General features: G+C 39.8%; 1 protein-coding gene across 4 annotated transcripts; it reads left to right on the top strand.

Moving 5' to 3' along the window:
- Positions 1–8,150: 8,150 nt before the first annotated feature.
- Positions 8,151–17,123, top strand: LOC125266257 (cytosolic phospholipase A2 gamma-like). Of its 4 annotated transcripts, none has more exons than XM_048186755.1 (16): positions 8,165–8,281; positions 9,506–10,760; positions 11,143–11,168; positions 11,324–11,435; positions 11,553–11,695; positions 11,801–11,999; positions 12,726–12,828; positions 12,923–13,063; positions 13,444–13,509; positions 13,625–13,681; positions 13,930–14,037; positions 14,205–14,348; positions 14,510–14,587; positions 14,670–14,827; positions 15,717–15,882; positions 15,963–17,122. In XM_048186755.1, the coding sequence occupies exons 3-16, from the start codon at positions 11,143–11,145 to the stop codon at positions 16,121–16,123; spliced, it is 1,662 nt and encodes a 553-aa protein (XP_048042712.1). In that variant the 5' UTR covers positions 8,165–8,281; positions 9,506–10,760; the 3' UTR covers positions 16,124–17,122. The 4 variants fall into 4 exon arrangements, with proteins under 4 accessions (XP_048042711.1, XP_048042710.1, XP_048042712.1 ...); XM_048186756.1 differs by having other exon boundaries at positions 8,173–8,281; positions 10,492–10,760; XM_048186754.1 differs by lacking the exon at positions 9,506–10,760 and having other exon boundaries at positions 8,151–8,281; positions 13,933–14,037; positions 15,963–17,123.
- Positions 17,124–17,177: the final 54 nt, after the last annotated feature.

Raw genomic sequence — 17,177 nt, 5'->3', positions numbered from 1 at the left:
ACATAGCTGTCATGGTGTGTGACCATAGGAGGAAGAAGGTAGGGGAAGCAGGTTTTCAAAATAACTCAAAGTTTTAATAATAACTCAAAAAAGGCAAGTGGAGTGAGTGCAGGTGAGGGCCAGGGAGGATGATGGGAGATAGAGTCCAAGACAGACAAAGGCTGTGACAGTACCACCCCCCCCCCCCCTCCCGGTAGGTGCGTCCTCGAGCCGTGGATGGAACAACTGGGGAGGGATGGTGGGCGCCCTGGAGACCTTACAGACAGGTGATGAGGGAGGTGCAGACAGATGAGAGGTCTCCAGGGCGGGTCGGGAGGCTCAGGAAGCCATGGCGGGTTGGGAGCCTCAGGACGCCATGGCGGCGAGGCCTCAATGGCTTAGGCCACTAACGACCACGGGTATATGCCCCCCCCTCCCAAATTTTTTTGGGAGGATCCGCGCATCTGTGGGCTGGAGCGGACTCTGGAGCGGGCTCGTGCAATAGAGTGGGCTTGTGGAATGGAGCGGGCCCTGGTGCTGAGTCTGGAGCTGACTCGGGGACTGGAGCGGAGTCTGGAGCTGACTCGGGGACTGAAGCGGAGTCTGGAGCTGACTCGGGGACTGAAGCGGAGTCTGGAGCTGACTCGGGGACTGGAGCGGAGTCTGGAGCTGGCTCGGGGACTGGAGCGGAGTCTGGAAATGATTCGGGGACAGGAGCGGAGTCTGGAGCTGACTTGGGGACTGGAGCGGAGTCTGGAGCTGACTCAGGGACTGGAGCGGAGTCTGGAGCTGACTCGGGAACTGGAGCGGAGTCTGGAGCTGACTCGGGAACTGGAGTGGAGTCTGGAGCTGACTCAGGGACTGGAGCGGAGTCTGGAGCTGACTCAGGGACTGGAGCGGAGTCTGGAGCTGATTCGGGGACAGGAGCGGAGTCTGGAGCTGACTTGGGACTGGAGCGGACACTGGTTGTGCCCAGAAATTAATTAGCCATTGGTCCTCTTCATATTCTGAGCTGTGTCCCAATTCAGGGGCTACACACTTCGAAGTGCATGAAAGGGGTGGGGTTTTGGAGAGGAGGGTTGCCAGGTCTGCGCAACAAAACCATCCCAAAAGTAGTGTAATCACAGCACAAGTGTAAAAGTATCCCAATCCCAGACGTGGCAACAATGAGCCGAGCGTCGTTACATGGCTAGCGGCTGTGTGACAGACAGCTGACAGTTGACGTTTGTGTGTACATTTTAAAGTTTTATGACTTTCTATTGGGTTTTGACACGCTTCATGACGGGACACTGGACCAAAATATGTATGGTTAAACTAATGTTAGTTTTATATCATCTGCAACTAGTTAACCTTTTTTGTTTTTTTATGTTAAATGAAACGTTAACTGTGAAAATACATTAATATTTATACATTTACTCTGTATTTAAGCTGTATTTAAGTCTAAATTTAAAGTATAGTTCTTTAGGATTTTATTCAACTGCACTCCATCTCAGAGACAAATATTGTATTTATGAAAAACTGACGTTTTGGACATCACGGATATTACAGTTTGATTTAGATACTGGTGAACACGGGGCATATCTTACATTTATGTGAATTCACACCTGAACTTCTGTCGTCACCAGCGCGCAATGAACTGTGGGATAGTGTAGACCGCGAAGTGTCTTGAGATGGGAGCTTCACTCCACTGGGAAACGGAGAGGGTGCACTTGAAGTCGCTCTCAAATTACGTCAGCCCTCCTCGCGCCACGGTGAATCGCACTTCAAAGTCTGCTTTCCCCCCACTTTTCTCAAGAACAGAATAGTGCGTAAAATTGGGTAGGCTGCATTAAAATGTGATATAAATATTATTTAAATGTCACTTTGCCAATGAAACAGCCTAATTTACAGCTTATTTTTGTGATGTAAGTTGAAAATGAAATGCACTGTACATTATATTTGTAATGTAATTTATTTGTAAATGAGCAGGAGTAATTTCTGTTACTATAATTTCTGTTCTACAATTTTTTTACGCATGTTCACGTGTGTAAATAAAAGAATTGTTCTGTTCATTTTATTTCTTTTATGCAACTTATAATTTTACATGAAACATTAAACATATACAATCATTTTTTCATCATGTAAATTAAATGTTTTTACATTAAAATACATTGTTCTATAGCTACTTAAAGTACCTTTTACAACTATTTACAACAGAACTAAGGTTTAACATAAAAAAAAAAAAAAAACAACATAACATTTTCAATTAACAGTACATAAAACAGAACAAAGCATATTTGTGTACATGTTCATTCAGCTGAGCAGGGAGACGCTGGTGGAGCTGCTGGACCTGGATGGGCTTCAGAGATTGCAGGGCTGATTCAAATCGACAGCTGCCATAATATTTGAACATACAAAACAGATCTATGGGCCCATTCAGATTTTGTCTTGATAGCTTTAAAATTCTTGTCTGTTACAAATAGTCATGCATAGCAGGTAAATTTTAAGATATGTCAGTGTAAGTTTCTTTTAGTTAAAACAACTGAAACATGAATTTTACTCTGGGACTTCTTTCATAAAGTGTTATATAGTGTATTTTCACCAATATGTAATATCTAAATAAAACTGTAATATCCATGATGTCCAAAGACCAAATCGTCAGTTTTTCATAAATACAATATTTGTCTCTGAGATGGAGTGCAGTTAAATAAAATCCTAAAGTACTGTACTTTAAATTTAGACTTAAATACAGAGTAAATGTATAAATATGAATCTATTTATTTTCACAGTTAACATTTCATTTAACATAAAAAGCAAACAAGGTTAACTTGCTAACGATATAAAACTAACATTACATAGTTTAACCATACATATTTTGGTCCAGTGTCCAAAAATAGCATGTCAAAACCCAATAGAAAGTCATAAAACTTTAAAATGCACACACAAACGTCAACTGTCAGCTGTCTGTCACACAGCCGCTAGCCATGTAACAACGCTCGGCTCATTGTTGCCAAGTCTGAGTTTGGGATACTTTTACACTTGTGCTGTGATTACGCTACTTTTGGGATGGTTTTGTTGCGCAGACCTGGCAACCCTCCACTCCAAAACCCCACCCCTTTCATGCACTTCGAAGTGCGTAGCCACTGAATTGGGACACAGCTCTGGTGAGGGCTCAGGCGTGGTGGCGGCCATCTTGACTGAGGGCTCATGCATGGTGACGGCCATCTTGACTGAGGTCTCATGCATGGCCTCATGCAAATTAATAGACTCGACTAGAGAGAAATAACACATATGTTCGCTATAACGAATAGTATCCTTATCCAGCCCCATCCAAAAACACACACAGAGAGAGGCATCATCCAACCTCACCTGATTATAGAGCTCAAGAAATTCCTCCACATACCTCTCCAATGGGCGGACATTCTGCCTAAAACCCCACAGGCGGTCCTCAGCCAGGATAGTGGTGTTTTGTTGAGGTCCAGTCATCTGTCACGATGTGTGACCATAGGAGGAAGGCGGGAGAAGCAGGTTTTCAAAATAACTCAAAGGTTTAATAATAACTCAAAAAAGGCAGGTAACACATCCAAAATATAATAGTAGGCAAACATCCAAAACAACAGTGACTGAACAACTGAGGGAGGTGAGTGGTGTGCTTAAAAGTCCTGTGTGATGAGGTGCTGACAGGGAACAGGTGTGTGTGATCAGCTGATGGTGGAGTGAGTGAGAGGGAGGATCCACGCATCCCTGGGCTGGAGCGGATTCTGGAGCAGGCTCGTGGAATGGAGCGGGCTCTGGTACCAAGTCTGGAGCTGACTCGGGGACTGGAGCCGAGTCTGGAGCTGACTCGGGGACTGGAGCCGAGTCTGGAGCTGACTCGGGGACTGGAGCCGAGTCTGGAGCTGACTCGGGGACTGGAGCCGAGTCTGGAGCTGACTCGGGGACTGGAGCCGAGTCTGGAGCTGACTCGGGGACTGGAGCCGAGTCTGGAGCTGACTCGGGGGCTGGAGCCGAGTCTGGAGCTGACTCGGGGGCTGGAGCCGAGTCTGGAGCTGACTCGGGGACTGGAGCCGAGTCTGGAGCTGACTCGGGGGCTGGAGCCGAGTCTGGAGCTGACTCGGGGGCTGGAGAGAAGTCTGGAGCTGACTCGGGGACAGGAGCGGAGTCTGGAGCTGACTCGGGAACTGGAGGGGAGTCTAGAGCTGACTCGGGGACAGGAGCAGAGTCTGGGGCTGATTCGGGGACAGGAGCGGTGTCTGGAGCTGACTCGGGGACAGGTACAGAGTCTGGAGTTGACTCGGGACTGGAGCGGACACTGGTTCTGCCCAGAAATTAATTAGCCATTGGTCCTCTTCATATTCTGGTGAGTCCAGGACAGACAGAGACTGTGACAATAGCATGAAACATGAACATAACACCAAACAAGACATTACAGAATCCCCCACTCTAAGGGCGGCTCCTGACACCCAACATAAACCAAAACAAGACATAGTCCTGGAGGGTGGTGGAGTGGAAGTGGTCTTGACGGAGGGATGGTGGGCCAGGGTCATGGAGCATAGGCGGACCTGGGCCATAGAGCATGGGTGGTCTAGGACAGTGGAGCATGGGCAGACCTGGGTCATGAAGCTTGGACGGACCCATCCTTGGAGCATGGGCAGACTTGGACCTTGGAGCATTGGTGGACCAGGGTCGTGGAACAGAAGGTCCTGGAGCACTGGCGGACCTGGGCCGTGGAGCAGAGGGCCCTGGTACAATGGTGGACCTGGCTGGGCCATGGAGAGGAGGGTTCTGGTGAACTGGGGGACCTAGGCCATGGAGCAGAGGGTCCTGGTGCACTGGAGGTACTTAAAAAAAAAAAAAAAAAAGATCTCCAAGGGGAAACTTGGGCAGACATGATGTGAGGGGGCTCTGGTGAGGCAACCATAATGGCTGGAGACTCTGGCGTGGCAGCCATAATGTGAAGAGGCTCTGGCATGGCAGCCATGACGTGGAGAGGCTCTGGCATGGAGGTCATGACGTGGAGAGGCTCTGGCGTGGCGGCCATGACGTGGAGAGGCTCAGGTGTGGTGGCCATGATGTGGAGAGGCTCAGGCGTGGCGGCCATCTTGGCTGAGGGCTCAGGCATGGTGGCCATCTTGGCTGAGAGCTGAGGCGTGGCAGCCATCTTGGCTGAGAGCTGAGGCATGGCAGCCATCTTGGCTGAGAGCTGAGGCATGGCAGCCATCTTGTAGAGAGACTCAGACGTGGCAGGCATGACGTGAACAGTCTCTGGCTGGGCAGGCATGACGTGAACAGGCCTTGGCGTGGCAGTGGATAACTCCAGACATGACAGTCAGGACGTGGAAACACTCTGGCGTGGCGGGTACTGTAAGATTGCGGCTCTCATCATCCACAATTCCTACAGTAAATGAGGATCCACTTAAGAGAAGGATGTGGTCTATGTACTGGGCCAGGGAAAAATGGATTTTTCCCCCTGGCATTTGTGATCTAACGGGTTCATTAAGTCTGTGGCGAAAAATGTCCTTCAAAGCCACATCATTAAAATCCACATGATAGCGCACTTCACAAAAATCCTGAACATATTCCTCTATGGATTGATTACCTTGACGGAAGTTAAGTAGAGTGACAGCTGGGTTCATGGTGATCGGTCAAGTATTCTGTAACAACAGTCCACTGAGGTGAGTTGTAGTTGAGAACCCATGTGCAGTTTATTTAAATAACATAATCCAAAGTAAACAAAACAATAACTTGACTAGACTTGACTTGAATTAACTTAACTAAATAAACAAAACATGAACATAACAAAGTCACAAACAGTAGGTTAGAAAGACAATACTTGACAAGGAACAATGAAACATGAGGGCTACTTATATACAAGGACTAATGACAAACAAGGGACACCTGTGAACAATCAAGACAATGACCCAATCAGAAAACAGAACAAAGAAAACACATGATTAAAACAAACAATCACAACATGGCACATTCACAAGGGGAGCAAATGGCAAGATCACATGAGGAGCAAGGGAATCACATGATAACAGGAAGCACTTGGCAAACATAACAAACAAAGTGACGAAACATAGCATGAAACATGAACATAACACCAAACAAGACATTACACAAATTAAAAATCTTTTATCTATTGCTCTGCCATTTCTTTTGAAAATCAGTCATCAAATACAAAAACTAGAGTCTGAAAGCTTTCAAATGCTATATAGTTTGTCAAGATTACTTTAAGTTTAGACTAAGATATTATAGTTATAAATGTGTAATCGCACAGTCCCACAGGAGGGGGAGGGGCAGTCTTAAAAATAGTGGTTAAAAACATTTTTATAAATCATAAATTCAGATATTTATTCTTTGTAATGTGTGAAAAGTGTTTATAGTGTTTAATTAGCCGTTAATATCTGATTGTATGATTTTTTGTCTGTTTTTTTGTTTGTTTGTTTAGGGTTTTTTTCATAGTGTGATTTTTGGGGAATTGTATTGAATCCAATTAGGATCAGTTTGACCCAGACTATACAGGCAGTAATCAGAAATTAATTTTATGTAGACCTTAATCTCTTTAAATATCACAAAACAGCCATGTCAGTCACTTCCTCAATAAACACAAGATGAGATGTTTTTTTTTTATTGCGATTGTGTTTCAGTGGAAACAGACTAAACTGAATGGAAATCAGTTACATTCCTCAAATTTAATAGTGATTCGGGAATATGAATGATTACCCGATTAAGTGATAATCAGGGAACGGGGGTAAGGCACAGGATAGCATCAAGTCCCAGGTCAGGTGATTATACTGTCGACAACAACTCAATGTATAATCAGTGTCAGCATTATCAATAGGGTGCTTTTTTTAATTGTCCATCTTCATCTGCCTTCACTCCTACTAAAGCATGGATGGATGCAAGACATGGACTCTGAGTGAAGTGTGACATTTTTGCTCACTATCATGTCTCTTGCATTTCAAGAAATCTGTTAAACGATGATAGAGCTTCATTCAGGAAATTCCTTATAAACATTACTAAAGCAAGATTCATTTTTAAGAATGTAGAAAAATGGATGCTTTATTAAAGCACTTTAAAAACATTTTAATGTATACAATTACAGACAGTAACACAAGTCTAATGCAAATAACAAGCATGCAAAAAAAGGAACCGAGAAATAATAAAGTAGATGCACCATTATTTGAAACTGTATTTGAAACAGTATTAAGAATCAAGGGTGTTAACTTTTGAACTGGGTCATCTTTATCAATTCAGCTATTTTTATGTGATTTTGTGATTTTGTTTTCATCCATTCTTTAACATTGTTTACATTATTATCTACAGCCACATTGATGTCTCAGTGTTATTTTGATTTAAACAAAACGGGGCCAAGGTAATGAGTTTAATTTCCAGGGAATGCCTGAACTGATCAAATGTATACCTTGAATGCAATATAAGATACTTTGGATAAATGCATATAATGTAAAAGTAAATGTAAAGTTGGTGTACTTGTTTACCAAGGAGACGTCAGTGCAGTGAAGAGCTTGAGATGTGAAGAAAACAGAAAAATATCGCTTGTGAACAAAATTTGTGTGCATCATTTCCAGTCATTTTGCAAAAAGTGGTTCAAAAAGGATGCAAAATGTGTGAAAGTGTATTTATAGGACATAAAATTCTTACAGAAGACCTAATATATGCTTGAACTATTGATAATGTGCAAAACACAAACCCATACAAATCAAATCAGAAACAGATGAAATAAAATGCAATCTTTTTGGCTCTTTTTGAGCTGGTTACAAAATTTAGTTTTTCTTTGACTTTGGCCATCACAAGCATCTTATTACATAAATGTATTAAATATCATTTCTACCACAGAATGCTGTTAAAAACAATTCATGATTCAAGATGCGACTTTCAGAAAAATGATGACAGAGTTCTCCTAAATGTTAACATACTGTTGAACAAATAAAATTAGTGAGTAAGAAATGTTTTAAGAGAGTTTATTAAGTTCACAGGGTTAACTGTGCCCATAGTTAAAGATACACTGGTATATACTAATTCACATATCCACATTTAATGTATAGCCTACTCTTGTGATTTTGCTTTGATTTTGTTTTATTCTATTGTACAACTGTGATGCTGTGCTGCAATCATTCACTTCTTTTTTCGTTTTGTTTCGTTTTGACAGCGTATTTCATAATATCTTACACAATTCAAAACAGGGAACTTCTGTGAGTATTAAAGTTCGGTATAAATGTTTACATGTTACATCAAACTACACTCAATTCAAGTTTTGGACTGGATTCTTGGTTCTCGGGACAAATTCTGTTACTGGAAGGTCAGTGTCTCAAATTTAACCAATGATTACACTATATAACTTGTATAAATGTGCAGAAGAGTTGGCTAGCAAATCCGAGGATGTTTTTGTGACAGTTTCATTTGTAGATGTTCTTTGCCTGCATCAATGCAGCTGTGTACATCTACAAAAACATACTGAAATATCTATTCTAATATAAGTGCTGCTATGATAATGCTCAAATGTCAAATTATTATCACTCAGTAAGAACAGCGTATCATAGATATCTGGTAGTAGCTGGAAAAAATATTGAAAAAATCCAAAGCTGCTTCAAAAGTAGAGGCTAAACATTTGGAGGAAGATCTGATGGCCAGGGCAGGGAAATTGGGTCAGTGTTTATGTCAAATAAAATTATGAATTTGTAAGTTATATAAGCTAAGTAGCATAATTGTATATATCACTGCTGCCAGTAAGTGATTTATATTTATATAAATTGTAGCTATGTTTTTAATTAAGAGCTTTATAAATGAATAAAAGAGTTTTGAACTTGATTCAGTAACTAACTGGCAACCAGTGCAAAGAGAATAAAATAGGTGTAATATGGTCACATTTGCGGGTTCCCGTGAGAAGACGAGAAGAGAAGGCGAGAAATTGAGGAAAGAGGTAATCCAATGTACATTGAATTACAAGAATCTAAGTGTGTAGAGATAAAAGTGTGAATGAAGGTTTCAAAGCTTCGCCTGCTTAAAAACAATTTAACTTTGGCTAACCGGCGAAGATGGTAAAAACTAGCACTAAATACAGCATTAATTTGTATAAACAATAGTCTTAAATTAAATAATTAATTTAAGACTACTGTCAAGGTAAAATCCTAGGTCTTTAATGTCCAAGGTGAGGTAAGGCATAAGGTGCCAAGGTCAATAAGATTGCCGTCCGAGTGCGCTTTTGGTCCAAATTGGATGATTTAGGATTATCATGGTTTGGAAGCATAAAGTTGCTCGTGAGCCACAATTTGAGTTTGTGGAGACAGGCTTCCAACCTCTTATATGCCAGCTTATCTTTACGTTTTATGGTTATATAGAGTTGTGTGTCGTCCACATAACAGTGATTAGACACTCCAGATTTACTCATAATAGAGCCCAAGGGTAGTATGTATAGTGTGAACAGCAGTGGTCCCAAAATAGATCCCAGGGGTACACCACACGTGATGGGAGTCACCGAGGATGAATGAACACCTAAGCTAACAAAAAAACTTCTGTCTGACAGGAAAGATTGGAACCATTGGAGTACCGTACCTGTGATATCAATGGAACGTTCCAGTTGAGATAGAAGGATCCTGTGGTCCACAATGTCAAAGTCTAGGAGCACTAAAGCCATCGTGTCGCCAGCGTCTGTGGTTATTAAAATATCATTAAATACTTTTAAAAAAGCAGAATCTGTGCTGTGAAGAGTTTTGAAGCCAGAAATACTTAGAGTTAGTGTGTAGATAATTCTGCAAATGAATAGAAACCACTTTTTCGAGAATTTTAGAATGAAACGGCAGGTTAGAGACAGGTCTGTAATTTGCATATACTGAAGGATCCAGAGAGGAATTTTTAAGGATGGGAGTCACCGTGGCTGATTTAAAACAGGCTGGGACAGTCCCAGTTATTAGACAATTATTAATGATATGCAGAATATCTGGGCCGGTGATGCCAAAGATTTGTTTTATAAAACCGAAGGGAAGAGGATCATAGGGAGAAAAAGTATGTTTTAGCTTTAAAGTAATTTCTGTACAAGTAAAGACTGAAGAGAAACTGATTCAAAAAAGTAGGATCAAATACAGGTTGAGTTGTGGTGAAAACTTGTGGCCGGGTGCTGATTTTATCAGAAAAGTATTTAGGGAAATTCTCACACTCAGAAGGAGAGATTGCAGAAGAGGTCGAAATAGGAGGATTTAAAATTGAAAAGAGTGTTCTAGAACAATTTGAATTATTTGCAATGATGTCAGATAATAATGTATTCTTAGCAACCCTGACAGCCTTTTGGAAATTCTGTAGGGAGACGTGCAGCATTTCAAAAGATACTTGGAGCTTATCTTTCTTCCATTTCGTTCATGTTGTCGGCAGTGCTGACGTAATAATCGGATATCACCATTCATCCAAGGCTGACACTTGTTTCTGGAAAAAACAAGCTTTCGAGGTGCTACAGAGTCTAAGATGTTAGAGCATTTGTTGTTAAATATTTGTCTCTACTTATCAACTTCTAAATAGGATGTGAAAGTGTGGAGAGAGATTGCCAGCCTCTAAGTACAATTCAACAAAGACTACATGAGAATTCTGAGTTAAAATGCGAGACCAACATGCTTGAGCTGGTAAAGTTTTAGATACAGCTGGAAGAGCAGATGAAAAAAACACTGGTCTATGATTAGAGAGTGTGGGATCACAAATATCAATATCAGCTACAGACAACATTAGGTCAAGTGTGTGACCGTGGCAATGGGTGGGGCCATTCACCTGCTGAGCGATATTCAAAGAACACAGTAAGTTTAAAAATTCCTAAGCTAACGTATATATATATATATATATATATATATATATATATATATATATATATATATATATATATATATATATATATATATATATATCAAATTAAAACAGTTTAAATATAGATTTATTATACATATAGATATATATAGATATAGATAATATAGATAAAAATATTATTTATAATAAATTTATTATCAGTATTTACATGTTCCAATCGAATGTTTAGTGATTATCTGTGCCATGAATTTTTAATTTAATAATCTAATATTTGTATTTAATAATCTAATGCCAATAATTTGTATTTGACCTAAATTTTTGGGTGATGATGAAAACAGCCACAAGAACATTAATGTTGACTTCATTGTTTTATAGATGAGTGCATCCAAACCCCAGGAAAGGTAATTCTGCTCAGATTTCTAAGATGTGCACTGCACTATTTACGCAATTACACTCTATTACAAACTGGATGATTCTCAGAATAAGACTTATTCTGTATTTATTAAGACTTAACAAAATAGCAGTATGTGATGCTAAATTCAGTCTGTCTCTGCAGTGTTGAGGTGAGAATCGAACACTCTCTGAATGAGAAGGAGAAGGAGTTTGTAGCAAAACGGAGAAAAGCTGTTCTAGAAAGCCTGCAGAAGCTTCAGATACACTGCAGTCAGGTAAAACCTTATTCATAGGCTACTTCATATATCTGCCTGGCTATTCCTTATTCTTACAAATTATTTCATAACTGATAAACATCAAATGTTTGCAAAGTCAAACTGTTTGTGTTTTAGACTGAAGTGCCAAACATTGCATTACTGGGTTCTGGAGGAGGACAAAGAGCCATGGTGGGATTGCTGGGATCCCTGGTTCAGCTCCAGAAAACAGGTCTTCTGGACTCCATCCTTTATCTGAGCGGAGTCTCTGGATCCACCTGGTATGAACAACAACACTCACACACACACACACACACACACACACACACACACACACACAGATGTGGTGAATGTCAAAACTGAGAGCATATGTTGTTCCTCTGAAGGTGTATGGCCTCCTTATATCAGGAACCAGACTGGTCCACCAAACTAGAGACTGTGAAAGACAAGATCATCCAGAGACTCAGCGGTCCTGGAGTCAGCTGGACAGATGCATTTGACAAATTGAAGAAATATTATGGGAAAGACATATTCAGTATGACTGACGTCTGGGCCGCGATGTTCGTCACGAATTTTGTGAAAGAGGTCTGTACCACATCCCACAACCCTCAATGATGTATACAATCTTAATGAAGTGCTATATATTTAGTAGGATATTGATATGTATGACACACATGATTAAAAATATGATTTTGTTAGTCATAAATGAGAAACTTTCTCATAATTATGACTTAATATCTGATTAATTGAGAAACTTGTAATAATGACATATGTCATAATAATGAGAAAAATTTTATAATAGACATTCTTATAATAATGGTAAACGTTCTTGTCATTATTAGCAGCGCAAACGTCTCGGGTTACGACTGTAAAGGTCATTGCACACTGAGTCCGAAATTCGCATTCGAAACTTTCGCACGTTAAAAAATTAATTCGACCTCATGTTATGTCAATCGCGTTTGCACACTGCCTCCAAAACTTTCGTCCGTCAAAAAAATATTTGGATCAGGTTCGATTTTCTGCGTTTTTCGTATCCGTGGCACAATGCCTACACCCTGGAGCAGCTGGACTGCTGTTCTGCCCACGAAGCCCCTGCATCCAACATCCACTATTAATATAATTAAAGTAAACAACTGGACACAAAATATTGATGTGAAATATTATATTAGCTCATTAAACACAAAGTTTCCACAACGAAAAAAGTTTCTAGCAGGAGGTTTTTACTTGAGCTTGTTTGTGACTAAAGAAATTGTCTCAGGTCTCCCCTAAACTGACTTGATAAATTACAGCTGCAAATTTTTTTCTCTTCAGATAGACGAACACACACTCACAGACCATTGGGACCAGCAGAGTAAAGACCCGTTTCCCATCTATGCAGTGATCGACAAACACTGCAAACAGCACAAAGATGGAGGTGTGTGTGTGTGTGTGTGTGTGTGAGAGAGAGAAAGACATTCAGAGAAAATGTGTTTGTTTCAGCTGTTATATGAACATGTTTCTGTCTGCAGACCCCTGGTTTGAGATCACTCCTCATGAAGCAGGTTATTCTCTCACTGGAGCGTTTGTGGACGCCTCCAGCTTTGGCAGCAAGTTTGAAAATGGCTGTAAGATCAAGGATCAGCCTGAAATTGACATGCTGTACCTGCAAGGTATATAACAATCTGTGTTTTAAAGGAGAGTTTATTAATATAATTTCAATTTACATTCTACAGATTCTCCATTGTAAACTGTACATTAGAGAATACAGTAAAATAGATCAGTATTCTCTGGGATGTATATTGATCTGGAGATCAGGTCTGTCAAAACTGAAATATAAATATTACAATTAGAAATGTTGAAAAATAATTTAAAAAGCAATTTCACCAATACATTGAAGTGCTGCTTTTCAACATAAATCTTCTCATTACACAGTGATTTACAGGAAAGATCATTTTGGCTTCAGAATAAGAGATTAAATGTTAACTGATGCAAAGAATGATGCATTTTTGTTTATTGTATACACTTTTAAAGTTGAATGTGTTTTCTGCAGCTCTGTGTGGCAGCGTTTTATCTGATGGAGTCGAGATCCTTAAATTCCTCTGGGAACGAATAAAAGGTGCAACTTCATTTGTTCTCAAGATTCATTTCTGTATAAAGCTGACAGTCATTTCATTATCATGTGAACTTCATTTGATCCTCCTTCCCTCCCCCACCTCACCCCTCCACTCCAGAGTTCCTTCATTTCCTGCTTAAAAGAGAAACAGGGATGTTTGGGGAAAAAAGTAAAGGTAAAGCTTTTCTTACTGCTTTTGTTTATTGACAAGTTGATCTACCTTTTGTGCTGTTCATGAATACCTGCCAAAAAGTAAAACTTTTTAAAGTCCCCATGAAATCACTTCAATGTGACTTTAATAATGAAAAATAAAAGTGATCTATAATGATGATTATCAACTGAAAACTCCTGATATCTGAATGTCATAAATTTGGGGATGGAAAGACATTTTGCATATGTTTGTTTAATGTGTGTTTTCTTCAGAAGATGAATGTTATCAGGTGCTCATGGATCTGGTGGACATGAATCTCTCTGTTTTGAATGACAAAGATCCGTCTGATCTCGATGTATCCATCAGAACAAAGCTGAACGGTAAGATTTTAGTAAGTTGTGCTACAAAATGTATCATTAATGGCTTTTCTGGATACATTAACATGCCAAAACATCTGTTTTGGCAAATAAATAAACAACACAAGATACACAAACTAGAATTATACAGATAACAAGAACTCAATCTGCACATTCTCCTCTTTTTACAGAGCTCACCGGAGGCAAACATCAGCTGATTTATCAAGACAAAAAACTGAATCTCACTGATAAAGAAGCTGCAAAACAGTATATGAAACAATACACTGAGGATGTGTGTAATGATTTGAGCCATTGCTTCTGTTTCCGGCCTTTTGGTAAATTGAACTGTCTTTACAATGTTAATTTGTTTACAATGTTAAAGCTGAAGAAAAACTTTTCTCCAAAGAACCATATAGTCAACTATAAACATATAAAGAATATAAAACAATATCAGAACCATTTACTGAATTAGAACCACTGTGTATTTGTTTTACAGATATTTTGATGAGAATATTAATATGCATGGCTCTGTGGATCTGGGGCAGGAATTATAACTTCCTCCACAACATGAAAGGTGAGAACAGAAACTCAAATGGACAGGTGCTGGCTGTAAATTCATTGTGAATAATACTGTATTATAATGCTGTGATTCTCAGATGAAGCAGTGCCCTCCACTCTTCTGGAAAGTGAGACGAGAGACTATGAAGACGCTGGACTGTTGCTGAACTCACCCTACTTCTCAGTGCTGAGAAAAGAGAGAGACATCAACCTCATCATTTCACTGGACTTCAGTGACGATCTTGATCCTTTCACGGTATTATACACACAGAGAATTCACTTATTTAAAAGAATAAATCCCCTAGAAATCATCATTTACTCCCTCTCATGACATTCCAAATCTGTGACTTGTTTATTCTGTAGAACAGAACATGAGACTTTTTTTAAAATAATCTTGCTGCTTTTTTCTTTATTGTAATGTTTGAGACTCGTAATGACAGAAATTATAAGGAGAGGATGACTGGTTTCACAACATTGCCAACACTAGTTTATTCTCCTTTTTTTTCATTCCTTCTCAACCAGAACATTGACTCTTGCAGCCTCTAGTGGGCTGGCCCAGTATTGCAGTCTGTGAACATTAACACTTATGACATTCATAACGACCACCAGAGTTCACACTAACCTAAAATGTACAAGATTTTAAACACATTAACTGATAATTACAAATGCTGTATTTCTGGAATTGTCTCGCTCTGTTTTAGTTCAGTTTTGCCTGAGTTTTCTGAGATTGTTAGTTTCCATGGTTATTCATTAGTTCCTCATCTGTTCATTGTTCCTTTGTTTATTCTGTCTGTGTATTTAAACCCTCAGTTTTCTCTGTTCATTTTCTTGTTGTCTTAGTTTTAACTTGTTTATATTTTCCTGTGCTCTCCTGCATGCTCTGAGCATTATTATTAAAGACTTCTTATAGTCTGTGTGATTCACAACAACTAAGACACCTGAAAATCTTTTAAAAAGATAAAAGGAAACCATTTTAAAATAAGTGCATGAGTTTTCATTTATGATACCTAGAGAGTGCTATCTGTTAGCATTCTCATTTATCTCAGAGGGTGGTTCTCATCCTGATGATTTCAGTGAATAACTACTTAAAGTTAAACGGTCTAACCCTTTTAATCAAACAATATTGTGATGCTTTTCCACTGCAGACAGTGAAGGAAGCTGCTAAGATGTGCAAGGAACTAAACATCCCTTTCCCTGAAGTCAACATTCCCAGTGAAGATGTAAAGAAACCGAAGGACTTCTATGTGTTCACAGGCCAAAACACTCCAACCGTGATCCACATCCCTCTCTTTAATGTGGTCAACTGTGGAGGCAAGTTAAAGTCTTACAATGTCCTGAATAAAACTGAAATATCAACTGTGTTCTGATTTAAGTGTTTAATGTTTCTTCAGATGATATTGAGGCCTGGAGGAACAAATATGCCACATTTCAACATCCTTACAGCACTGAGATGATCACTGATCTCATGGAGGTCGCTGGAAAAAACATCATAAACAACAAAGACAAGCTGCTAGAGCAGATCCGCCTCGCCATAGGGCCAAAAATACACTAATAATGAGTAATAAATATCAGTGGTGTGCAGCGTTCTGAAATGAGGCAGCAAAGTCCTCACTGTTTGTTTTGTTTTTTTGTTTTGAAATTCATGTTTCAGTTAGACTTAATGCTGACACATTTTTGACAAACGTGGAATGCAAATGAAAATGAAAGGCGGGATTTATTGTGTGACCAAAGCAGCAGGCCAATCAGATCTTATTCACAGCAGCTCCATCTTTAACAGGAATGAAATCGAGACTGTGAGGGAAAGACATACATTTCTTCAGTGGGTTGTATTGTTATTTAATGTGTTTTTGGATTGTTCTGCAGATGAAAAACTGCAACATATCTTTCCAAGAAATTTCATTAGTCAAAAACTCCAGACAACATAAGCTGCATAAAATTATAAGTGATCTAGGAGCTTTATTGCTCATGTTTCAGTCTGTTCATTATAAGCAATAAATTGCTAATCATTATTAATTAATTCAACAATAACACAGACTGAATTACAGTTATGATTTCTGATTAAAGAAATGTTTTACTTTGTTTCTGTTCCAATGAATGAGTAAACTGTTCTCTAAAAAGTACATTTGTTCGGTATCTCACTATGGGAACGTCTCAGGCGTGACCGATCGTGGAAGCACCAATAACACCATGCCTGCCAATCATGGCAGGCCAATTGCGGCAGTGATCAGGGAGTCCCGCCTCCCTGTATATAAACCACAGCTACCTGCCGTTTCATCATTCTCTCTCTCTTCCCTGTGGAAGATTTTTGGAAGCTGTCCTCAGCATATTTTTTTATGAAGTATTGCTTAACAGTTTTTAGATGGAGCCGTATGGTAATGTCCCAAATGCAATTTCCTTACATTTGTTGAGTGACTGTCACTTAGAGTGAGATAACTAACTAAGTGGAACTTTGCTGCCGTAGCATGGGTGCAGCAGGCGCAATGACATTATGCAGCGCCTGTGACCCCCTGCTTGCACAGGGAGCGTGCCTTGCAACCATGGAGATGTTTGTGAGAGGCGCTGCGTAATATCGTTGTGCCTGCTGCACCCATGGTATGGCAGCAAAG

Source organism: Megalobrama amblycephala, linkage group LG4 (assembly GCF_018812025.1).
Source record: "Megalobrama amblycephala isolate DHTTF-2021 linkage group LG4, ASM1881202v1, whole genome shotgun sequence".
Classification (NCBI taxonomy): domain Eukaryota; kingdom Metazoa; phylum Chordata; class Actinopteri; order Cypriniformes; family Xenocyprididae; genus Megalobrama; species Megalobrama amblycephala.
The sequence above is the reverse complement of the archived record's forward strand: the minus strand, read 5'-3'. Positions and strand labels throughout refer to the sequence as shown.